This window comes from Cyprinodon tularosa, unplaced genomic scaffold (assembly GCF_016077235.1).
Source record: "Cyprinodon tularosa strain WSP-4 unplaced genomic scaffold, ASM1607723v1 ctg146, whole genome shotgun sequence".
In the NCBI taxonomy this organism is placed as follows: Eukaryota; Metazoa; Chordata; class Actinopteri; order Cyprinodontiformes; family Cyprinodontidae; genus Cyprinodon; species Cyprinodon tularosa.
Genome location: NW_024038287.1, coordinates 349,981 through 375,810, shown reverse-complemented (window position 1 = coordinate 375,810; position 25,830 = coordinate 349,981). Strand labels below are relative to the sequence as shown.

The 25,830-nt window shown below is 36.8% G+C and overlaps 1 protein-coding gene across 7 annotated transcripts in view; it reads right to left on the bottom strand.

The window, feature by feature from the left end:
- Positions 1-5,050: 5,050 nt before the first annotated feature.
- Positions 5,051-25,830, bottom strand: part of si:dkey-237i9.8 (platelet endothelial cell adhesion molecule) — a 30,985-nt gene continuing 10,205 nt past the window's right edge. The window contains exons 9-16 of one of the 7 annotated variants that reach the window (XM_038278950.1): positions 23,953-24,057; positions 23,807-23,837; positions 22,293-22,372; positions 12,815-12,868; positions 11,044-11,133; positions 10,489-10,545; positions 8,892-8,914; positions 5,051-5,321 (exon numbers count right to left, since the gene is read on the bottom strand). In XM_038278950.1, coding sequence (XP_038134878.1) covers positions 5,217-5,321; positions 8,892-8,914; positions 10,489-10,545; positions 11,044-11,133; positions 12,815-12,868; positions 22,293-22,372; positions 23,807-23,837; positions 23,953-24,057 — 545 coding nt within the window. In that variant the 3' untranslated portion in view covers positions 5,051-5,216. Of the gene's footprint in view, positions 5,322-8,891; positions 8,915-10,488; positions 10,546-11,043; positions 11,134-12,814; positions 12,869-17,610; positions 18,136-22,292; positions 22,373-23,806; positions 23,838-23,952; positions 24,058-25,830 lie in introns of those variants that run through there. The other 6 variants (XM_038278951.1, XR_005280212.1, XM_038278954.1 and 3 more) reach the window with 6 other exon arrangements.

Below are 25,830 nucleotides of genomic sequence, written 5' to 3'. Positions count from 1 at the left end.
TTTCCTGTATGTAAAAATAATGCTGTGCACAAGACACACAAAATCCCCACACTGAAGAATGGCTGTGGAAGCATCATGCTCTAGGAATGCTTTTCCTTCACTGGGACAAGGACGCTTTGCAGAATTGATGGGAAAGTGGAGATAAATACAGAACAATGTTAAGGCCCCACACTCGTTAGAGGCGACTCTAATATCAATACTGGAAGAGTAAGTCTGGACAGCCAGATCAACTCACATGAGGCGTAAGTCAATCTGGGTTGGCCAAGCTAGGAAAATATTCCTCACCTACACTCTAAAAAGCTCATTGATTGGAAAAACAACCAGTCTAGTTGGTTAAACCAATTTTAGTTAGATTAACCAGCATATTGGTCAGAAACTGTCCAAGCTGTTGGTTTCAGATCAACCAATTAAACTGGTAACTGGTGGTTTACTGTTTAGTTGCAGTTTGGTTGTAGTCAAGTGCAGTATGTAATAGTTTAGACCCAGAGAAAAATTACAAAGATGTGTACATTTACCGCATACAAATCTTGTGTTAATCTTGGCTGTATCATGAGTATTAAGTAGTATTAAATACCAGGAAATGTAAGAAGTGTCATCAGTGGTGTCGGATGCAGGAGTTTGCCTGTCAGCCAAAGGGTTGTTGGTTCCAGTCATGACCTTGGCTATCAAATATTTTATACTACTTAGGATTGGTTGGACACATAACTACCAAGAGTGCAGCAGAACCACAAACCTCAATAAAGCATCCAAAAAGTGTAGGGTATGGTTTAGATAATTGAGCCAATACAAAAAAAACATCATCAAGGAATATCAAAGAATTCGATTCAGTTTTTTAATATAGTGCAAATTCAAAACATGTCATCTCAAGGCAGTTTACAGAGATAATACAGTCTGATTTGATAAGAGTTTATTTCAAGGAAAACCAGTTGATTGCATCCAGTCATTAAGTTGAAAGACATGCTCCTCCTGGATGAGGCACTGCAACTTATTTAATATTGAGAAAATATGTTCAATACCAAGTTTTTTGTGTTTGTATTTCCTCTTGAACTTTCTTTCAACTCAATTTCTGCCTTCTTCTATCTAGAATCTTTAATGTCTTCATGGAACTATAAAAAAAATTCAGTTGAAACAATCGGCTCACAATGCATTTTGAATACCCTGACAGAAACACTCAGAAATAAACTAAGCAACCACAGGAAAATAAGACACTTTCAGAAGATAATTTATATATAAAAAAAAAAAAAAAAAAATGAAGAGTACTTATGAAATATATTAACTACTGTTTGATTCATTGTTTTTATAAATATAACATGTAGCAATAACATCAAGTCCAGCTTGGTTCAGAGCATGCTATGAAACTGGCTGATTGTCTTATTTTTGCTTATTTTTTGTATTTTTATATTTTGACATCTATTTTAAAATGCATGCAATTTAGGTCATTTGACACCTTGTGGAGAGATATGCATATGATATAATTAAAAGACTGGTATTATAATTTTTGCTGAAATATTTTTTTTTCTTTGCAATTGAGAGCATTTGTTAAATGATATGGTGAAAAAGCTGAGAAAAAGTTTATCATATGTGTCACAAAAATCTGTGACCAACTTATTCAGTGCACTTTTCAAGCTGATGTTTTATCTTTCAACAGTATGTAAATGAGATATAATTTAGTTTGAGTAAAAAGTTGCATCAAAAGAAATTAGACTGTTTTTAACATGACAGGAAATTATTAAAATGAGGACTGATTTTCTTTTATATTCTACCCTTTCTTTTTAAAACTTTCTTGGGCTTTAATAAAGATTATAGCAGATTCAGATGGTGAAGAAGAGAAGAATTTACTTTCTCACATGTATTAGTTGACTCAAAGTACAGTTGCCATGCCATTGCTGCCATCACTAACCCCTCGAGTCCTTGAATTTATCAGAGGACGCTCGGTTCTGTGGAAATGACGCAGGTTGTTTAATAAACTGTACAGATACTGATGCTGATTCCAAATTGATGACTGGTTTACATTCACTTTAGGATAATTCACTTATTATATGTTGTAAACAGTATGAGTCAGCTCCACTGACATTTCCTCCAGGGTCAAAGCTGCATTGCACATTGATTATTGCGTATCTGTGGGCCTCATCTTAGATCGGTAAAAACAGCAGTGACACAATAACGTCTTCCTCTATTTATTCCACATCCTCACCAAAATGTCTTGAGTAAAGGTTTCAGCCGTTTACCCTGCCATATTTTAGGTTACCACAGAGACACGTTTCAATGAGAGTTGTAATGAAAGCATACACCAGAACTCATAGATAGACAGACATTCTGGTTTAGACCTCTGCATCTGGAAGGCTGTGCTGTTGTTATTTTTCTCAGTATTTTTCCAATATACGGTGGGGATGTAAAAACAAAAAAAAGTTCGGACCCTTCTGCGGGTCTGAAAGGAAATAAAAAGTGATTTTTTTCCCAGATATATTACTTCATACAACATCACAGCTAAATTGACCTTGAATACACAGCCAGTGTCATGTTGGATGTAGAAAGAAGCACTTCTAATGGGGTAAAGACATTTCTAATGATGATAATTATTATAGTAAACGGTAAATTGCATGTACTTATATAGCGCTTTTTTTCAAGTCAGGAGACTTGACCAAAGCGCTTTACACTACATTCATTCACCCATTCACACACACACACTCACACACTGATGGTGGCAAGCTACATTGTAGCCACAGCTGCCCTGGGGCTCACTGACAGAAGCGAGGCTGCCGTACACTGGCGCCACCGGGCCCTCTGACCACCATCAGTAGACAATGCAGGTGAAGTGTCTTGCCCAAGGACACAACGACACTGAAAGTCGGAGTCGGGGCTTGAACCTTCAATCCTTTGATTTCAGGGCAAACTCCTACATCCGACGCCTGTCGCCCTTAATAATTATTATAGTATTTCCCCTCCAAACAGTATGCTGATGCAGTGTTGAGTTATACTTCTGTTGTTTTGAATTTCAGTCACTCATTCCTCTTTTAAACCTGTCCACCAGCTTTCAGCCTCTGAGGGACTCGTTTCCTTTTCTTTTACACCATGCGTCTGTATTATGAGCAGCCTGAAAAAAGCTCTTCAGAAACTTCTTCATTAAACACCTAAGATCATGATGATGATTTCAGCCGAAATAAAATACATCAGGCAGTAACTGTGAACTGAAATCTGTTGTGTTTTTTAAAAACTAACAGCTGAGAAAAGTGCAACAAGATCCATAAACATATCATATGATTCACATACTGTAGTGTAACCGGTTCAGAACTGAGGGTTAGTAATAGAGGAGGGTAAAAATCATAGAAAATTTTAATCAAAGGAAAATATTATATGGAAAATAAATCCAAAAAAATTTGCTGGGTGTTAAAAGGGAACAAAACCTAAAATTAATTTAGAAGGAGGTAAAATAAAAATCAGATACAGTAGTTAGACCGTTTATAAACACTTATGCAGAACAGAAATCCATCACAATGAAATAGGTTTGCCCTCTTCACATGATGCTTTCTTTAGCTTTGAGTTGTTTGTTTTACCTGGAACTAGTGATGATCTCTTCTAATTAAATCATCTTAAATGTAGATGTCATTCGCGCATAATAAATTGTTCTGCCACAAAGTCCTACAGGAGCACAGGCTGCATCAAAGTGAGAGCAGAGAAATGCTCCTGCAGGCTGATTTCTAGTGTAATGGGGCCCTCTTTTGGTAAATGACCAGAAGCTCTGCTGCGTCTAACTAAAGTATTTTTGTCCCTCAGTGTGACTGTTTCAGGACAGCTTGTACCACGGGAACAACTTTTTGCTTCTCCTAACTTTTTTTTTTAATAACTGCTGGGTTTAGGAATAAGTTTTAAATTGAGTTTAGGTAAACGTTAGGGCAAGGTATGCACATGGTAATGGTTATGAGTGTGAGTAGCTCTCCACTTACAGATTTCTTCTTTTCTTAAAGATCATCAAACAAATTTTAACACTTGACAACTGGTCAGACTACATAAATTGTATATATATATATATATATATATATATATATATATATATATATATATATATATATATATATATATATATATATATATATTTTTTTTTTTTTTTTTTTTTTTTACTTGTTATACATAGTAACAAGTTACTAGTAACTAGATACAATATAAAGTAACAGCCGTCCCTGAAATCTTGAAATAAACCCTAATTTTTTTCAGTTACATCTACTGTTAGATCTGTACCAATATTTCACACTTCAACCTTATCAAGAGACTTTGAACTCTTGCTGCAACCCTACATCAATACATCCTGTTTATACAGCAACTAGATAAGCTTTGGCTTTTCACTTCAATGAAAATAATGTATGCAGAAAATCAGTTGGTAAAGATGTTTGGGCATTTGGCTTAAACTGGTTTATGATACATATAGCTATCACTGTCTCTGGCCTTATAATCAGGATAGATGGGTGGTGGGCCTTCCAGCAATGTGTGTCTGACTTGCTCACTGGCTCAGTCCTCTCCATCCCTTCCCGCATGGATGTGCTGCTGTTGCTGTTCAGCCCCACCTTCACTTCAAAATGCAAATTTAAGATTCTTAGTTTTTTTGGGGGGGATGCATTGCAGTACATCTGTTAAACATAGTTTTAGTTATTCTTTGCTTTACTTTCATTAGCATGTTGTGTATAATCATTTCTTACACCAATGCATTAATAACAATAGCTGTGAAAAAATTTGACCCACCTGGTTTTGGGTCGTGAATGTACCTGATCATGGTTATTTCTTTATTTTAAAAGGCAGTTATATCTTTACTTAAAACCAAGGCTGTTTGGATATTTTCTAACAGATACAAACGGTCATTCTAAAACAAAAATCGCTGCCAAATATAAGAAATGTATTTCCTGAACTTAAGTAAAAAGGCACAGCAGATGAAATCTTTACAAAACCTTTCCATTGTCATGTACTTGTGGAATTATCCAATATTTTTGCTATCAATATTTTAGTCTTTTAAAAACTTTAGTATCAACTGGAAATGACACCTGCAAATGTTGTGTTTTGTTTCAAAGGTTTTTATTAAAGTGAAAAATAAATACAGCAATTTGCGGTCCATTGTTTGAAAAAAGAAGTGCAAAAGTACTTGAAAGTGACAGTAAAGTGATGATAGAAAGCATTAGAGAGAAATGAAAGATTACAGCGTTTAAGATGAGAGAAGACAGCCCTCCTTGCTAATCCACAGGTGTTGGCAGGTCTGAGTAGTTTTTGGCTTCACTATTGTGACAATTGAATCCAGTTTGTTGTTCTCCATTGTGATCAACATACCTTACTGAGTCCTGCAGACACAAAAGGCAAAGTCAGTTAGATGAAATATAAGTTTTCTGATCTCTTCGAAGCACACATCTATGCTGATACTCAAAGTGACATCATGACCAACATGAGCTATAGACTGGAAGTTTATAGAAACAAGGTACATTTAAATTTATTACACAATTTGTCCTGTTTTAAAAGGTCTGTAATTTTTTATGAGTACCTTTACAAAGCTAGACTTTTGCTTTTTTTTCTTTGCAAAAAAATAAAAAAGTAAGAATAAATAATAATAATACTAATTGTGCACTTGGGTTACTTTAAATAAATCAAAATATGACCCAATTAAATCTGAAAGGATTTATTCATGTGGAATCAGTATTAATTATAGCGCCTCATTTCATTTAAATATTTTCCTCAAGCATATAGACTTTTATCCATTGTCAGTGCTAAGGTGTAGAGATTACTTGTACAGGTGTTACTACTTCTCTGAGACACACTGAAAGCTTTTCACTATATTCTTATAGGATGCACTTTATGTTTTCTATGCAGGCTGCAGACATGGATATATGCTACATGATGGAGTTTGGGTTTTTCTTTCTGAGTTCCTATGGTCACCACAGTTGGAATAACATGTTTTTTTAAGGTTTTTTATCCAAGCAAAGTAAGGGGACTGACAAAAAATAATTTTGTTGGTCTTTCTTCTTTTTTTGTTTTTAAACTTATTTCATTCATTTAAAATAAAAGCAAACATTAGAGAAGAACAATACATTTCTGCCCCTTTTGCATGACAGTAATAAATGACATCATTATCATAATTATTCATAGGTTTAGCTCCTTTTAATGAACCAAAATACTAATTAGACTACTAACTTTCCTAATTATTCCATAATTTTTTTTTAACTTTTACTTTTAGCCTTTCCACACTAATTTCTGCTAAGGTATTTTTACTTTTATAAAGTTTTTTCTTTTTTAGTACTTCATTGTTCTGTCTAAAACCAAAGGTTAAAAACTACTTTATACACGTGTAAAGCACTATGTAACTCAACTATCAAACCAAACCAAACAGCATCATTAACGAAAAAGAAGTGAATATAGACCAAATCAAATGTGCAGTGGATCATTTTCAGTTCCCATGTAGGAACAAGTGGGATAGTCAGCCTCTGCAGTGATTAAGGCAGACTACGGCAGTATGCCGGTTGGGATGGGTGTGGAGCCAGTTTAATTGGAGCAAAGTGATGATCTAAGCAGCTGATAGGAAAGGAAGCTTTGGCCCCAAATGCCTTTGTTCATTTCTGGAAACTTTGACAACAGTTTTTCCCTATCAGTGTTTCAGGCCTGCAGGGAGTGAATGCTGGAGGTGGCTGAAAAAAAAATCTGAAATCTGAGTTTTATCAAGGTTTGTGTGTATTATACAGCAGAAAACCGAGAAAATCTTTGAGAATTAAACTGGTGCTGCAAAACATTATTCTTAGTGAGTACTGGTAAGAAATTTAACTAAAGAAAAGATACAAAAGAATCGGCCTCAGTGTTGATCTAGAGGTTGAAAGTTCTAATCAAAAGTTGATATTAAAGATATATCTAAACATTTTACTAAATATAAATGACACCTCTTTGAATCAATGTTGGGTTTAGCATATAACTTAGTGAGTTATTTAGATAAACATAAACCCAGATAAATGCTTAACTGAATTTTAACTTCTAAAAATACTACTAATTAAGTTAGGAGCTGTGGTTAAATAATTATGCAGTTCAATAAAAAATAAATGCATATATATATACACTATATTGCCAAAAGTATTTGCTCACCCATCCAAATTATTGGAATCAGGTGTTCCAATCACTTCCATGGCCACAGGTGTATAAATTCAAGCACCTAGGCATGCAGACTGTTTTTACAAACATTTGTGAAAGAATGGGTCGCTCTCAGGAGCTCAGTGAATTCCAGCGTGGAACTGTGATAGGATGCCACCTGTGCAACAAATCCAGTCGTGAAATTTCCTCGCTCCTAAATATTCCACAGTCAACTGTCAGCTGTATTATAAGAAAATGGAAGTGTTTGGGAACGACAGCAACTCAGCCACGAAGTGGTAAGCCACGTAAACTGACGGAGCGGGGTCAGCGGATGCTGACGCGCATAGTGCGAAGAGGTCGCCAACTTTCTGCAGAGTCAATCACTACAGACCTCCAAACTTCATGTGGCCTTCAGATTAGCTCAAGAACAGTGCGCAGAGAGCTTCATGGAATGGGTTTCCATGGTCGAGCAGCTGCATCCAAGCCATACATCACCAAGTGCAATGCAAAGCGTCGGATGCGGTGGTGTAAAGCACGCCGCCACTGGACTCTAGAGCAGTGGAGACGCGTTCTCTGGAGTGACGAATCGCGCTTCTCCATCTGGCAATCTGATGGACGGGTCTGGGTTTGGCGGTTGCCAGGAGAACGGTACTTGTCTGACTGCATTGTGCCAAGTGTAAAGTTTGGTGGAGGGGGGATTATGGTGTGGGGTTGTTTTTCAGGAGCTGGGCTTGGCCCCTTAGTTCCAGTGAAAGGAACTCTGAATGCTTCAGCATACCAAGACATTTTGGACAATTCCATGCTCCCAACTTTGTGGGAACAGTTTGGAGCTGGCCCCTTCCTCTTCCAACATGACTGTGCACCAGTGCACAAAGCAAGGTCCATAAAGACATGGATGACAGAGTCTGGTGTGGATGAACTTGACTGGCCTGCACAGAGTCCTGACCTCAACCCGATAGAACACCTTTGGGATGAATTAGAGCGGAGACTGAGAGCCAGGCCTTCTCGTCCAACATCAGTGTGCGACATCACAAATGCGCTTCTGGAAGAATGGTCAAAAATTCCCATAAACACACTCCTAAACCTTGTGGACAGCCTTCCCAGAAGAGTTGAAGCTGTTCTAGCTGCAAAGGGTGGACCAACGTCATATTGAACCCTATGGATTAGGAACGGGATGTCACTTAAGCTCATATGTGAGTCAAGGCAGGTGAGCAAATACTTTTGGCAATATAGTGTATATATATATATATATATATATATATATATATATATATATATATATATATATATATATATATATATATATATATATATATATATATACACACAATATAAAGCTGAATAATAAAAGAAAATCAAAAATATGATTAAAAAACTGCCTGCAAATCACCTTAGGATGAGCTAAATCTCACAAATTCTGCTGTCCACTTTCAAATCTTCTTCATGTGCCTATATTTCTTTTTTTTTTTTTATATAATTTTCTGTTATATTTAAATATAAATTTATATAAAGTGTTGATGAAGTGGTTTAAGAAAAAAAGAAATTGAATGACCTTCTGTAAACATGAGAAAAACTTTAAAATACTACAAGAAAACCTTCTTATTAGACACAGATCGACTTTAGGGTGGCTCAGGAATTTTTCTGGGTTTTACAAATATTTTGACACGTAATTCTGCCAAAACGTGATGATGTCATCCACTAACAGGAAATAAAGCCAACATTCTGATAACGTGACTCTCACATCACAGTTAAAATGAATGAGGGGTTTATACAACTTTGAAGTGTGGGAGCACAAGATTACTCACAAAGTCATGATAGTCAGCAGCACCTGCAGGAAAAAGCATCACCAGTTAAACATGTAAGAACCTGCTCACTCCCTGACTGACCTCACAACAGTGTATTAGTCATTTTGAACAATGAGAACCACCTCTGTAGAGATCTCAGTCCCCAAAAATCTGTCTAATACCTCTAATCTGACTCAGTATTTACATTATGCCTGAAAAACGCTTCCGTAAAAAACTCAGTCGTTTTTGAACTGGAAACATTAGCTCTCTGATGGAGTACATGATAGATACGTCCAGCTTCTGTTTGTTTGTATAATGACAGGAAGTTCCTGACTGCAGTAACAGGATGAGACTGCTGTTGTTTACTCCTTTGACTCCAAAATGAGTTTAATAGAGTTCAAAGAAGCTCAAATTTTGAAACCATTTATGTATTTCTTTGTTAATGAGAAGAATTAAGCTTCAAGGTGATATAACAAGATTAAATAGCATATCCGTTTTGAGCCTTAAGTGATTCTTTTCAGCAATTTCTCTTAACTTAAAATTGAAAAATCAAAAAGTTGACTTATGCAAAATGTGATCTAATCTACAAAAAGCAAAAAATAATATCAAACATACTTAAAAAAAAAAAAAAAAAAAAAATATATATATATATATATATATATATATATATATATATATATATATATATATATATATATATATATATATATATATATATATATATATATATATATATATATAGTTTGAGGTTTTTGACCACAAGGATAAGAAGTAAGGTCTGAGGAACCCCTGGAGCAATGGTCAAACACGGTGGTGGTAGCATCATAAGAAAGGAAACTGTTTGTTTTCTTGAGATAATGGTCACAAATTTCATGAAATAATAAAGAGCAAGATCAATCTGTCAAGCTTTAATTAGAACAAGCAATAATGGTTGAAACTTGGACTACTTTATGTCAAATATAGGCTAAACTAATCCTGCATCAATAGTGGTTTTGCATAAAGCAGGCTAATATTTTGTAATTAAAAATTGAAAGGCAATGTTAAAAGGACTGCATAGCAAATTGGTAAATGTTAATTCAACTCCTAGGGAGTTAAAATTTTAAAGGGTCTAAAATCTTCCACACTAGGCTGAGTTAAGATAACACTTTTGAAAATGTTAAACATTTAAATCTGAGATAGTTGGAGGGACACTCTAAATAGTTAATGCTTGAGTGTATGTGACCATTTTATCGAGCAAACAAGGAAAAATACGGAACATAATCAAATCTTGACCACCTAATTCTTGTTTTTGAAATTCATTGGTCATTACGTTTAGATGGATCCTTAAAGGTGCAAAATGACAATGATAATCAAGCCTATGATGAGTGTATGAAATCCCTTCTCTTAAAATGTACATATTCTACATATTCAATGCATTTAATATTTCCCCCCATCATGAAACGTAGCTTTTACATCAAATTTGCTGAGTTTAAAGTCAGGTTGACAAACAAACATTTTTATTTTAAAGTAAAATGTTCCGCAAAATAGTAACAATCAAAACAAATGGATAACCCAAAGTTACAAAACAGTGTTTATGAAAGGAAGTTAATCACTTTGAGCTTTATGGAAGGAAACTCACCATTTTGAGAGTTTTGGAGCTCAGTGTAAACTGTATCTGTGCCTTTTCTAAGAGGATCTGTTCATGAAAAAGAGAAAAATACAAAGATAGACATTTTCAACACACAAAAAAACTTCAGCAGATACTATCTGTTTAAAATACCATTAACAACATCTTAAAAATTTGTGGTTTTACCACAGTTACGGTCATCTCCAGTCCTAATGGGATTTAGTGCATAAGGCTATGAAAATGTAGAAACAGACATCAAGACCAGCTCTGCAATTAGCTCAACCCTTCCTGTTTACAGCTACTGCAAAACAGGGCTGGAAATCCCAGAAGCTATCCATGCAGTAACGGCATAGAGGTGTAATAATTAAGCGTAATTAGGCCTCTCCCAGGAAGACGGCCTTATCAACTATAAAGGAATGTGACTGATGCAGAGACAACTGGTTCAAATGAGGAGATGCGGAAAAAGAGAGACATCAGATTTGTCTAGAAAGTAGGAGAAGTCCTCTGGACAGAAATCAGACCAGCGGAGTGTTCATGCAGAGCAGTGTTTTGCTTTGTGTTTATTACTTCTAGTTGAGTCTGCTGAGCGCGGGTGCACCACCTCCGTGTACTCCACTTCCGGCTCGTTGGACACTGTGCTGATCTCATTGTCGGTTTCTGAAGGAGAAAAAGTCACATCAACATACTAAACCCTTTGTCTAACTTACTTTTGATCAACAGTGACAAAGTAGAGTTTATAATTAAATACTTGATCAATGTTCTCTGGTCAAATGCAGTTTTTTAATATTACCATTAAACTCATACATTTTCTTAAAAAACATAACTTTTCTTCAGCTCTTTGTGAATTATCTAAAAAAAAAAAAGAATACTGAACATATTTTCTTTCAGTTTTGATTAAGAACTCTCATCTTCATAGGGATAATAATAATTTACTCCTTTTATATACAGTATGGTATGTTTCATAGAAATTTCGGTATTTTTTCTGGACTATATATTAAAGATAACAGCATAAGGAATCTGTTGTAAAATATATGTTCCTAGAACAAGAAACAACAGCAGTTCACGGCGAAATTCAGAGAGGCTTAATTTACGGTTTTCTAGGCCTCCAACAGAGCCAGCCAAACCAGTGAATATGATACTTTAGATGATCGTGTAAATAGATGAAACAGAGGGATTTAATTCAACAAAGAAGAATTTTCCACAGGGCAAATTTAAAAAGATTACCGAGCATCTAAGACCTTGTTTTCTATTTCAGAAAACCAATCAACCAATCACCAACCTTCTTCACAGATGCAGAAAAGAAATCCTCCTATCCAATTCAATTTTCCTAGATCACACAAGTCTGATAAAATTGGGCCTATTTCATGAATGTCACAACGGAATATCTTGCAGGATTGTCTTTATTGTCTGGATAATTAAAGGCTTTTTCAGATATATGAGATCACAAGAGCCATTAAATGAACACCCAGTCATGCAGGATAATTCAGAAAAAGAGCTCAAGAAAAACCTTCTCTTGTAAAAAAAAAAAAAAAAAACCTTATGGAGTGAACAATTGAAACTTTTTTTACGATGTAACTAACTTTTTTTGCATTTCTTCTAACTCATTCTGAGGATATGAAAATTATTTTTCACTTAGAATGTATAAAATAGCACTGTTGCTTGGCAGCAACAAGGTCCTGGGTTCGATTCCCGGCCCGGGGTCTTTCTGCATGGAGTTTGCATGTTCTCCCTGAGCATGCGTGGGTTCTCTCCAGGTACTCTGGCTTCCTCCCACAGTCCAAAAACATGACTGTTAGGTTAATTGGCTTCTCTAAATTCTCCGTAGATGTGAGTGTGTGTCTGTGTTGCCCTGCGATAGACTGGCACCCTGTCCAGGGTGTACCCCACCTCTCGCCCATACACTGCTGGAGATAGACACAACAACCCAATCACGACCCTGACAAGGACTAAACAGGAGAAGATTGATGAGTGGTGGGATGGATGTGTAAAATGTTTGTGCCTTGGCTTTTTTATGTTCTGCAAATGTATAAATGTTGCATCATTACATGTTTTTTGTTTGCTTCTTGATTTTATTTTATTTTTTCATAGACTAAAACAAAACGAAGCACAAATTACAAAACATACATGCATACACAAGCAACAAACAACCACAACCTTTTATCTCTTGATCATTTGTAAATACATCCTTGATTCTTGTTCCAATTAAAATATCTTTTGTCTTTTTTGGTCTGTTACTCCTTACTACATTTAAATATATATATATATATTTTAAACAAATTACAGAAAAAAAAATCCAAAACATACAAGCAAATGTAATTGTGCAAATGTTTTGGCTCACCTGGTTCAGGTTTTCTGGTGCTCCATACACTCTCCGGAGTTCTGTCCACTCGCCCTGTTAATCACAGACCAAGAATATCAAATTCTAACATTGCTCCCAAGCAAAAATACATCCAGCAATTAAAAACTTTTTACAAAAAGGATTATTCTAATACATGTTTCTCCTCCTTTGCTGCTCAGCTATATCCGAGCTGCCCCCAAAAAGAACATCTATCCATCCTTCAGAGATTAATTCCTGGCTGCCTCCAGCATGAACATCTGGCCCTTCATCTACTGTGGTTTAATCTGCACCAGCCTCTCTAATGTCTCCAATACTGTCTCCTTCACCAATAGCATTCTTTTCTGCAATGAAAAACCTAATGCAACCATTTTTAGCTTTTACTTAATAATATTTAATTACTTTAACACAATAGCTTCATTGCAGCAGGGTAGGACATAAAACAATTGTGTTAAAGTAACTAAATATGATTAAGTAAATGCCAAAAGCGGTTGCATTAATTTTTTCAGTGATATGCACAGTCTCCATTCTTGGTATCTCATCATGTTCTTCTATGCCGTTTTTTATTATTATCTGTTTTCACAGCCATCTGTTGTCCTTTGCATTCTTCATTACCGCCTTTGCCATCATGCTCTGCGGTGTGGTGTCTTAATTTCAGTTTAATTCAGTTTATTTCACCAGTTCACAATGCAGGCCATCTCAAGGCACTTCACAGAGACATCAGAGCCAGAGTGGTTAAACGTTTCTATTAAGGAAAACGAGTTGATAGCATCCAAAAAAAGCAGAGATAGAAAAAGTTACTGCCATTACTATCTCTATTGTCTTCGTCATGCTAAGTCCAGTTTCTCTTCCTAAAGGGAACCAATGTGGGCCTTCCTTGGTTTTAAGTCACACCTACAGATCTTTGTGTTTTCTAATCATTTGGTTTTGTAGTTTGGTTCTTTTGGTCGTTTGTCACAAAGGTGGTTTCATACTTTTGTGTTGTTTCTTAGTTTTCTCTTTTGTTCCCCTTTTTGTATAATTGGATTAAATGACTATGCTTGTTAGCCTTTACTGTTGGGTTTAGTAATATCCTTTAATCTCCTGTCTTCTATGCAGTGTTTATCTTTGACTCTTTGTTTTAGCTTCCTGCTTAGGTTCTTGTCCCAGCTGCCCTTAATTTTGTTGATTTCTCAGACATAATTCTTATTTTTCCTCACACCATCTGTGGTTAAGGGCTACTTCATTTCCCCTCCTCACTAGTTTCTCCTATTTTCTGTTGGGTTTTTCTGGGGTTTTTTTCGTGTCAGTTTTCTTGAATCCCACCTGCTTTGTTGCTCTGTTTTCCTTTTTCCTGCATATTACTCACTTTGTCAGATCCCCCTAAATTAATATTCATTTTCAATATTTGAACCTTTTTTTTGTGCTGTGCTATAATATGTTCTTATTGTAGTGTTGCATTGTGGGGTCAGGCTGTTAAGAAGCTGACAGATTACTTGCTGCCAGGTATAAAGGAAAGCTGGACTTTAATTTAAAAGAAGGCAGAGCAGGTTTGACACTGGTGCAAAACAAGTAGGCTTGAAAGGATTGTTCAGCTCTCGTATCGATGGATGGTGTTAAGCTCAACCTGAGGGACAAAGTATGGGAATTTTACACTTTTTGGTTTTAAAGAGTTTACGTCTGTTTTCTTTTTTTTTTTTTGACTGATTTCAAATGTTTGAGTTTGCAGGACCTGTTGAATTTGCTGTAAAATCGTGTATTTAAACTGTGTTAACTCAGTATGGCTGCTGTAGTTTTGCTTAGCTTCAACAAAATAACAAATTAGGCAGAATCTATTAAGAGCTATTTAGGAAGATCAAAGCAGATTTTTCAAAACAGTAGTAAAATATTTGCGTCGTCTGTCCAATCACTCTCTATAGCTAAATATGCCTTTAACTCTACACCTATAGGTACAGTAAGTGATGTATCCTTTTAAAGGTAATGATAACCCATTAAAAAACTTAAATAAAATATCTGCCAACAGTTTTGCAGCTACAAAAGCATCCACAATTAAAAAAGGATGTCTACAGTGTAGAGGGGTGTGTTTGAGTTTTGGACCATTATTTCAGAAGGGCATTTGTGTTGGATGAGAAAGTCTGGCATGTTGAAATCAGGGCTCTGTGGCGACCAGCCAAGTTCCTCCATCACAAACCTGTGCAATGGGGTGAGTTAGAGTTGGAATTTATTGTGAAATGTGAGTCAGAGTAATCTTCAATGGTGAGAGAGGATTATTCAAACAGCTAAACACATCACAGTTGGTAAACTATGATGTCATCATTTAAAAAAAAAACAATATATGTTCATCCTCCTATATGGAAACTGTCTAAACATCAATATATGCCTGCTTACCTAACTCAGAAATGAGAGCATGTCTTTTTTAATTAATACCCTCCAGTTTTTTTAGGTTTTAGAACATGACCCAAAAAATTTATTTGGAAATTGAATAAGACAAGAAAAAAAATCTTTTATTTTTTTTTTTTTTTGCTGTTCTTGATTGAAGTGTTGGGAAATTATACTGAACTGTGGTTCTGAAACCTAAATTCATCATCCGCCCATGTGAGTAACCTTGACGAAAGCAAGGACAAACCTTCTCTGGTATCTTATGTCATTGTGTTCTTTTTAAGTTATTCCAACAAAAAAGCAGGTTTTTCATCCTTAAATGGTCTATATAGATACCTCCCTCTAAACTATTCACAATAGGCTGTTAATTTAGGAGCGACTGCATGGCAGATTCTGGTGAAAACAACTTCCCAGTTGGTAATATAATCTAATACACGGCCCAACCAAACCCTATGTGAATAATTTCCTGCCTCTGCTGCATGAAACAAAACAAGCCCCACCCGGCAAAATACCACCATTGCGATCAGCATAACTATCCCCAAAGCAGAGCTTTCCATGCCAGCATAGGAAGCAACTCAGAGACTCCATTGTTTCACAGTTTTTAAGGAAGTCTCTGCAGAGCATTCAGATTTCAGGAAATGAATTGACTTCATGGTATTTGGTTATTGTTGCCACAGAGCGGAGAACATACAACTCCAAAGCTGATATGTCTTTCAGTTAAATCAGAGGTTTACATACAGTGGCATGGACATGTTTACATATGTGGTTTTAACATTGCATTAACCTAAGTCCTATTTGATGGGTGACTTTCAGATTCAGCTATCTTATCAATGAAAACCAAATTTACTGTGCAATTTTTCTCCTTCACACTGGGGCAAAGACTGTCTTCAATATTAATTAACAATAATTTGCAGAAAAACAATCTACTTTCTTCTACATCTTCACCCTTGATTTGGATACTTGACCCTATTAGGATTAAAAATGAGCTCTTATAAAAGGTAGATTTTTTTTTCTGTCACAGACCTGGATTATGACCATTTTTATAGCCATTTTATAGAATCCTTATAAAAGCCAAATATTAAGCCACATCTGTCTTAGTTTCAATGGCATCTGAGGTTAGAGCACTGGTGCCATTGACAGCTAAACTAACCCAAATCTTTACATAACCACTGCCTTGCCTACTACCAACTTCTTCTTTAGCTCTTTAGTAGTTCATCATTTAAAGAGCTGCTCAGGGCCAGTTCCACGGAATGTTTATAGAGGTGACCAGGTGAGGACCAATGTGCACTGAGGGGTGGAAGAAAACTCAAGGTATCAAAGACATTTTACAATCGGTCTGTTTCCCAAAGAGGGAAATTAATGTACACAACATCTATATTTTCCACATAAATCACTGAGGACAGACCAGATATTCATGATACCATTTTCACAGTAAAGCTTCAAATATATTTATATATCTGTTCTGGTTAAATTAATTTATTGCTCTACATAATTTATACATTAAATGGATGAGCTGTTGTTCTTTATCTTTCATTTTGTAGAATATTGTTGTGAATATGTTTTTTTCCTATACTTTTGGTGTCAGTTTAAGGTTAATGTACTAACATAAAAAATGTCAAAATGACAAATGATAGTACCAGGGCTGCCTCTTTATGGTTTAGAGGAGAACTGCTTGTTCCAGAGGAGATAAATTACATTCACCTGGAAACAACAAAAACACCAGGTAGGGGTGACTAATGATTAGTTAGGGGTGGCCATCACCCACCTGGCCCCCCATCTATATCAGCCTCTGGAGCTGCTAGGTCTAGGTTAAATCAAAATAAATCTCTCATTTCTAGGGGTGTGGGTACAAATAGTGGCTACATTATTGGTGGATTTTTGAGGTAGGAAGCAAAAAAAGAAATAATCAGCTGACAACTTAAAACAAAACTATTTTAAGTCTGAATAATCCTTGCTGCTGAAAGAGGGATAAAAAACAACGAATCCTATTTATTAACTGAGGAAAGTTCCAGACAGGCCAGATTCTTGGTACCCCTTAGATTGCTCCCAAACATCCTAATATAACCCTGCATTTACCTAAAACATATGGGTCTGATGAATAAAAAAAGGAAGCATTTAAACAGGACTTTGATTCAAAACCCCCTTAAAAACGGGGGGTTTTGAAGGTTTACATCAAAATCACTTATGGAAACAAGGAGACATTAAACTAAATATTATTTAAGTGTATGTTGAAGCCTACTTGTCTAATTTAATCTATTTGTGGATTTAAGAATAAAATAAAAACTAATTTGAATTTTTTTTTATAGATCATACATCAAAGATTAAAGAATCATTAAAATAATGAAAAATATTTAGCTTTTGTGTCCATGGTTGCTGTATGTAAACCTCTGACTCACACTGTTTATTTAAACAAGGAGGAATATAAATGAAGGGTTCAGGCACACCTCTAAATAAAACAAACACCTTTATTCTACAGAGCTGTTCTCAATCATCAGCCAATGATCAACCCAAATTATATACACACATTTCCTGTGACAGTATGTACAGATCAGTCTTATCAGGTTCACTTTATGCAGATTAGATGAACGTATGAAACAAGAAATAAGCATGGCATCCCACCGAACACGGAAACCAAAGCGCACAACAGATTGTAAGGATAAAGACTGCATGAGGAGGGGAGAGGGAGCAGTGGGCCCTGGTTGTTTCTTGTTTTGAGATAAAAAAACAGAAAAGAAAAAAAAGAAAGAGTCCAAATCTTTCATTATAAACAAGGTTGCTGTCTCTTGTGTTTGCCTCAAAAGTCGTTCAGAGTTTGTTTTTCCTTAATGACAGTATGTGCTGTCTCTACACTGTTGCTGGGATACTGTAGCTGCTCCTGTCGCTGATGTCTGCAGGAAGCGATACAACGCTAGTTCGTGTCCCATTGGTCACTCTCCCCTCCTTGTCATCATAGAACAATGCTGCGTCTGGAACAAGAGGATAACAGCTGCTCTAAGCAGTTTGCAGAAAATGAAAGAAAAGTTCCTCCACATCCACAGAAACACGTTAGTCAAGCAGCGTACAATCCCCTACTCAGACATGTGATGTAACATAAAGGAGACATGCAAAAGAAAAAGAAAGAGGAAACATGGGTTTATCATGCATGTTGGCGGAGAATTGATTAGCTCCCCCCCTTAAATAGAGTTGTTTTTTCTAGTATTTCCAAAGGACTGATAAACAGAGCAAAGACTTTTAACTCAACTTTTTCTTTTGATTGTTATTTTTAAATCATTATATTTTACTTTATAAGAAGTCTACAAAATTGTCATGATCTGCCCTGATAGCTGACTTTAATTGTTCACTTCATTCACCTGCCTAACTCTGCCCGGTTCCTAATCATTCCTCATCTTATCCAGAGATGGGAAGTAACGAAGTACAAATACTTTGTTACTGTACTCAAGTAGATTTTTCTGATATTTTTACTTTACTTTACTACTTATTTTTATGGCGACTTTTTACTTCTACTCCTTACATTTTAAAAAATTGTCTCGTTACTTTAGTTTTAAATCATTTCAATGGAGTTACCGTTATTATTTTTCACGTCATCAATACAAAATTCAATCTAATTGGATGGTAATCTACGTTGCATTTGACGCACCACTACAAGATGAATCGACAGATTCGGCGGTATTCATTCGCGGCAAATCATTGCAGCTTGGTGGCGGTGGCGTTAGCATAGTAGTATGGACGACAAGATGATTGAAAATGAACACAACGGAGATCTAGTCCTATTGGCAGACATCCATTTAAAATGTAGGCAACGGCATGAAAAAAGTGGTTTCTACTTTTAGTTTTATACTTTAAGTAAATTTACAAGCCTGTACTTTGTTACTTTTACTTGAGTAAAGAAGTTTAATCAGTACTTCCACTTTTACCAGAGTATTTTTTAACACAAGTATCTGTACTTTTACTCAAGTACGGAAAGTGAGTACTTTTGCCATCTCTGATCTTATCCACCTGTGTCTGTTCCTTCATATTTGGCTCAGCCCAGCTAGTGGGGCCAGGTCATTGTTTGTTGTTTCTTTGTTTTGCTAGTTTTAGCTATTCCAAGGTTCATGTCCCTGTCCTCTGAGGCCAGTGGGTTGAGAGGGTTTTAGTGCTTGCCTTGCCGTCTCCTGATCTTGTCCTGGCTCTTTTCTGATGAGCACTCCTGTTTTGGCTCGGCGGGTAGTTTAAAGTCCCCTAATCCTAGCTCCTAGGTGGAGCTAGTTTAAAGTTCTGCAATTCTCCTGGTACCATGTCTTGTCTCTGTCTCTCTCAGCCCCTGAGCTCGCCTGTCTCCATCTGAACGTGTCTATCTGAGCTTGCTGCTCAACTCATGGAACTCTGAACCTGCCTCAATGCTCTGTGGATTCTTGGAACCCTAGATCTGTGTTCCTGTGTGGATCAGAACCCTGACCGGGCTGCGGACTCCTGGATTCCATAACTGTCCTGTCTGATCTGTTTTACTGGATGGGATTCCTGCCTGCTCCCTCAAATTTCTGCATCGGGGACACTATGGGCGGCTCTGCGCTGCAGCTCGTTTGGCAGTCCATCAGCTTATCCTGCCTTTTTCGGAGAGGAATGACGGAAATGTTGAACCAGAGAGTCAGTGAATTGGTGGTGCCTCGCCTCCCCACTGCAGCCGCTGCGGTCTGCAGATCCACAGCAGTCCGCTTCTGTTCCGTTAATTGTTAATAAACGTTTTTAACTTTCCTATCGTCTGTCTCACCTCGAATACTGGATCCATCTGCCCTTTTCATGACATATGGAAAAACAGCAATAATCTTTCCCCTTTATGCTATTGGTAGTTTATTTATATACTTTTTACTGGATAACTGAATTTTCTCTGAAGGATTCCCACTCATTCTTCTATGAATCTCTGTTCTTAAACAAGCCTTTTGTTTACAGTTCACCCCACAGATTTTCATAAACATGTACATGTTTAAAAATCAGTGAGCAGTGTTAATCTTCTTAAACTATCTCTTCACCAGTAGCAATGTAGATTTAATGATGACTGTTTTAGGTTTTCTTGCAAAATCCTCGCATATGATCCTCTGTTGAGGAATTATTCCACCTTGATTCCAAGGTGAAGCTGCACGAAAGCCTTTCTACAGTAGAATACCCATAATCTTGTGTTTCTATGCCAAAAGGGTATCCTTAAAGGAATAGTACACCCAAAACATGATTAGCCTTCATTTTCTACTCACCCCCATGCTGAACAAAACTCTGGAGTACTTTTTTGATATCTCTAATGCATCTGGAGATCTGGGAGGCTTCTTGCTGTCTGCTGACATTCAAATAATGGAGGTCTATGGCGCCCGAGACAGAAAGGTCCACAAAAGTCCACAAAAACTTGTCAATATTCCTCCATACTGCTCGTCCAATGTAATCCAAGTGTCCTGAGTGGGTAGCATCCAGAATTTACTCGAAACAAAGTCATTTAGAATGTTTTTAGAGCCTAAACAGTAGTGTATAGGATTTCCTAATAGCGCCCCCATGCGCGCTCACGATTCTACGGAAGCCGGCAGACCAAACCAGCGCATTCAGCTCGGCAAAGAACTCATGCTCTTCCTCAACACTGAAGTCCTCAGACATTTTTCTTTCGTTGTTTCTTTCTTTGCACAGGTAAACAGCACATTTCTTCTTCTACGCTTGCATTATCGGCAGACCAGACGCTGAATGCGCACTTTCTTCCGGTTTGGTCTGCCGGCTTCCGTAGAATCGTGAGCGCGCATGGGGGCGCTATTAGGAAATCCTATACACTACTGTTTATGCTCTAAAAACATTCTAAATGACTTCGTTTCGAGTAAATTCTGGATGCTACCCACTCAGGACACTTGGATTACATTGGACGAGCAGTATGGAGGAATATTGACACGTTTTTGTGGACTTTTATGGACCTTTCTGTCTCGGGCGCCACAGACCTCCATTATTTGAATGTCAGCAGACAGCAAGAAGCCTCCCAGATCTCCAGATGCATTTGAGATATCAAAAAAGTACTCCAGTGTGTTGTTCAGCATGGAGGTGAGTAGAAAATGAAGGCTAATCATGTTTTGGGTGTACTATTCCTTTAAAGACCTCTGCTATGTCTTCAACCATTAGCAATATCTCTACTCTAGTCCCCCAGTCTGACTGTAGAACATGTTTAAACTATGCATAAGTTTTCTTCTGGGTCATCTATGGTAATGGTTTGGAGGCTCCTCCCCCCATCTGTGCAGAGCTTCTATAAACGATTCTACTTCAGGACAATAATCCCTGACTTGGGAGCTGTTTCTTGGCTGAGACTCTCACTAGTTTAATTTTAAAGTGTTTGCTTCCTTCCCACTGCCAGGCTTGTTCTGTGATGTTTTGCTTTCTACAAATTTCTTGTAGATACTTCCTACTCCAATTCTTCACCCTCTCAGATGCTGTAGTCACTTTATCTACCCTTCTCCTGCTATATAAAGGCCTTCTTAGAGTCAGACATGCAATGTACAATACTGTCAATGGTTGTACTCAGCTACAGCTCAAATTGTACAAACTGCAGGGTTTAAAAGTTCCCAGCTCACGATGTATGATCTTGCAGTTTACCACCTGATGCTCTGATGCAATCTACCTGCTCACACTGTACGTCCAAAAATGAAACTCAAACTCAGCGCTGAGAGATGGTGCCGGTTGGACTCGTCAATTTGGAAGAAGAAAAAGAAGAACTCCCTTGTTTGCATAAATGCAGTGAGCGTAGTTCTGGTAAATCGTCTTGTAGACGCTAGTTTGATTGATTGACTTTATTTATCTCACAGTGGAGAAATTTACTCCACCTGGTCAGAAACCTTAAGAAATAAAGTCTTTGCTCTGTGTAAAGTGCATGGGACCATGTTGTGAAACATTATAATTGCATAGGGGGTAATCATCTTTTACTTTATGATAAACATGCTGTGCATGCAAATAGAAATAAATAAAGTGAGGTCACCTCTATCTGACCTCTGCAAGCATGGATTAATACTGTGAGTTTATAACAAGACTGTATGTGATGAATGTTTAGGGTGGGGTGATGGCTGTTAGATGATAAATGCTGAACAGGCCTTAAAGTGGAACATGAAAAGAACAGTAAAACCCAAGCTACCTGTGGCTGCATTATAAACCTCTGTGTCGTGGGTTAGAGTCACTGCTAAAGAGTCCTCTGATTTAGGGCTCGCAGGCTTTCTGAGAAATTGTGAAAATGATGTCAGCTGCAGGCGAACGTGATGTCAAGATAAAAACTAATTTCTTAAAGATGGTAAAGAAAACTGCCTGATGTTTTGCATGTTGTAGACATGGAAATTATGTTGAACACTCGGGAACGCTTATTTCAATACTAATTTTAAAGCCAGTTTTGTATCTTAAACAAGAGCAACAGAGACCATAGAACTATGGCCTGCCTCTCAAAGTAAACACCCATCTAGAAAAAATAATTGCCTACATTAATATATACCTAACAGTTTTTATTTCTAGCAGTTTCCTTTTATGCCTTGGAGCTCTCATCAAGGTCTTTGTGTCGATGCAATCCCTCCTAAAACCACAATTTAAATAAATAGGCACGTCTTTACATAGTAAATGACTGTTAAACAGGACTTAAAGTTTACAATGGCTTAATCTAAATCAGAGAAAAATGAAGAGCTTTTTATAGCACTGGGCTAAAATAGTCTGCACACGTCACCGTCATCAAAAGAATGAAAATGAGCCCAGAAAAACATCTCTGATCATTCTTATATATCAGTGTCACCATGTTTCACCAGGTGCACGATTATCTGTTGTGTGTCTTCATTTGATCGTATCACAAACCATGCCTGTTCTCTTTTATGCAACTCCCACATTGAGATATGAACATGGGTTTTTCTCAACCTGCCCTAGAGAAGAGTGACATCATTATGTTATATCTATATGGGCTATTTTATCTTTTTTTTTTATATATATATAGCTCTATATCTTCATATTTTCCTCCTCTAACCTTGTGATTTACGTAGTAAAAAAGGATTATTGTTACCCTGACAAACAGAAAACATTAGAATATGTACCTTATAGTATAACTACGAGTAGAAAAAATATATAAATTATGAAGAGAAGTACACATATTTGTTAAATTGAACAACCTTGGTCATTTTAGGGTTTAAAAAGCCTCTTCATGAATGATAAAGAATAATCCAAACAACAGTTTGTTCATTATTATTCTGTCTCTGTTACTGCTTTAATATATGAATTATTTTGAATATTAATCAAACATAAAATAAATATTGAAAGATAATAATAAATAATTGAACTTTGTTGATGTTACATTGAAGAAATTTACCTCTGCTCGGGGAGCAGTGGGCTGCTATCATGGGGCGCCCTGGGAGCAATGGGGGGGTTAAGGGTCTTTGCTCAGAGAGCCAGAGCGGCAGTCTGTAGGAGTGGGGCTCGAACTCAGAACCTCAGGATTCCAAGCTCTATGCCCTAACCACTAGGCCACCACTCTCCTTAGATTACTTTTTTTTTGTCTAACAAACATGCAAAACACCCCAAATCCAACCTTACAGTTGAATCCAAACCGGATAAATCCAAAGACCAGTTCCTGAAACATCTAGCACATTCAGGAGAAGCGAAAAGTCAAAGCCAACTCACACTGACAGTTCAGCAGCTGTGTCTCTTTTTCCTACAATAAGAAAGGATAATTCAGAAGAGAGGGAGGGGCAGCCGGAGGAGGAGGGCTGGTTTTTATTCAAAGACATAAGAGGCCTGAGTATCTGGAGGACTGTAGGTGTTTCTACCTCTCCTGGATCTGATGAACAGCACAAAGCCCACCATCACCAGTGAGGACACCCCCAGTATTATGATCCCAGGAATCAGCAACTTCTTCCACATGGCCATGCCCACTGCAAAGAGAGGCACAAAGGACAAAGGCTAAGTGGTAAAATAAACAAGAAGAAAGCAATTTTTGATGAACAAGGGGAGAAAACAATTTCATTAATGTATTAAATTCCGTCCAAATATTTTTAGTAAAGAAAGCAGGACTACGGGGAGGCTGGGAAGTTTGTGACCCCTTCATAAGTTTCATTGGTTTTGCATCATCAGAATAAATCAAACATTAATGCGGGTAGATAACAAAGATAAAATAATAAAACAAATGACTGTTTAGATGAGCGAAAACATTTTCCAAAACAGCCAGCTGAGTAAAACTAATGGGATCAGACTGGGGTCTTCAGTCTGCAGGTTGTCAGGCTGGTTGATCTAAATATTAATTAAAGAGCTACAAAAAAAACCCAAAACAGTTATGATCTAAAAAAAACAAACAACAAATATATCAGACAGAAAAGTCTCATAAAACCCTATTTTATGTTTTTTTGAATAGCTGGGTAGACTATGAGAAATGACCAGTGTTTCCTGTTCAAGAAGTGGTTAACGACAAGATCATCACAAAGAAAGTGTGTGTGGATTGTGGGGGGTTTGTTTGTTTGTTTTTTTCCTGCATTTTGCATCATATAAAAAGCTGCACAAAAGGCATTTGACCACTTATAGATTACATGAGTTTTCCTTTTTGTAACATTTAAATATTTCGAGTTGTCAGGTTTTAATATTGGATAAATATAAAGCGAGCAAATGAAAAGAACACCTGTTTAGTTATAAAGCTAACTGTTTTCTGTGTTAAATCCATTTAACACTTCAAATTAAACATATTTGTTTGTTTAAAGTTCCCAGCAATGCCTATGCTTGCTTAAACTTGACTTAAAGTTCAGAAAACTGATCTGCAACATGAGGCAGGTTTTAAAATCTTACAGAAAGTAACTCATCAAGAAAACAAAGTCCCTGACTTTTATTAGTCTGGAAAAAATGACAATATAGGACGAAACCATTGCTTCTTTAGCTAATTTTTTCGATCACTTGATTAACAAATCGGACAGCAAAAGGTGCCCTAAGAATATATTATCCAGGAGTTAAACCAGGTTTGGCTAAAACTTTGTAATGCTCTGTAGATCATATTCACAGACAGCAAAGGTTATTTATCTTAAATACAAAATGTTTTACATATAGTTTTTACAATTTTTGCATAATGATGATTGTTTTAGTAGCCCTGCGATGGACTGGCGACCTCTGCAGTGTGTACCTCGCCTCTCGCCCAGCTGGAGATAGGCACCTGCACCCCTCACGACCCTGCTTGGGATAAGCGTGACGGAAAATGGATGGATTCTTTCAGTAGTCTATTCATTACGATTAGTTGTATTAATTGTTTCAGCCCTATTTTAGAACAATAACTAGGGAATCACAGGGAGAAGAGAAAACACAGGAAATTGTTTAAATGATCATCTCAAAAGGGGCCTGCCAACCATAATTACTCAAAGAGCCCATTAACAACTCATGTAGGAGGTCACAAAAGAGCCTGGAAAGCACTGCAGGTGTCACTTATGTACAGTACATTGGTTGAGGTCAGGACTAATAATTGATTAATAAGAAAGACAGATTCAATAAAAAGAAAAGGCCAAAACAAAAAAAAGTTGGGCATAAAATAAAGGCTCGTCTCATACTGGACATAAATAGGATCTTCCGTTTACAGAGAAATGGGTTTAATCCTTTAGGTTTATCTAGAAATATAAAAACTACGGACGGTTTAAACTGATAAAGACAAATAACTGGAATATATATTTTTTTAC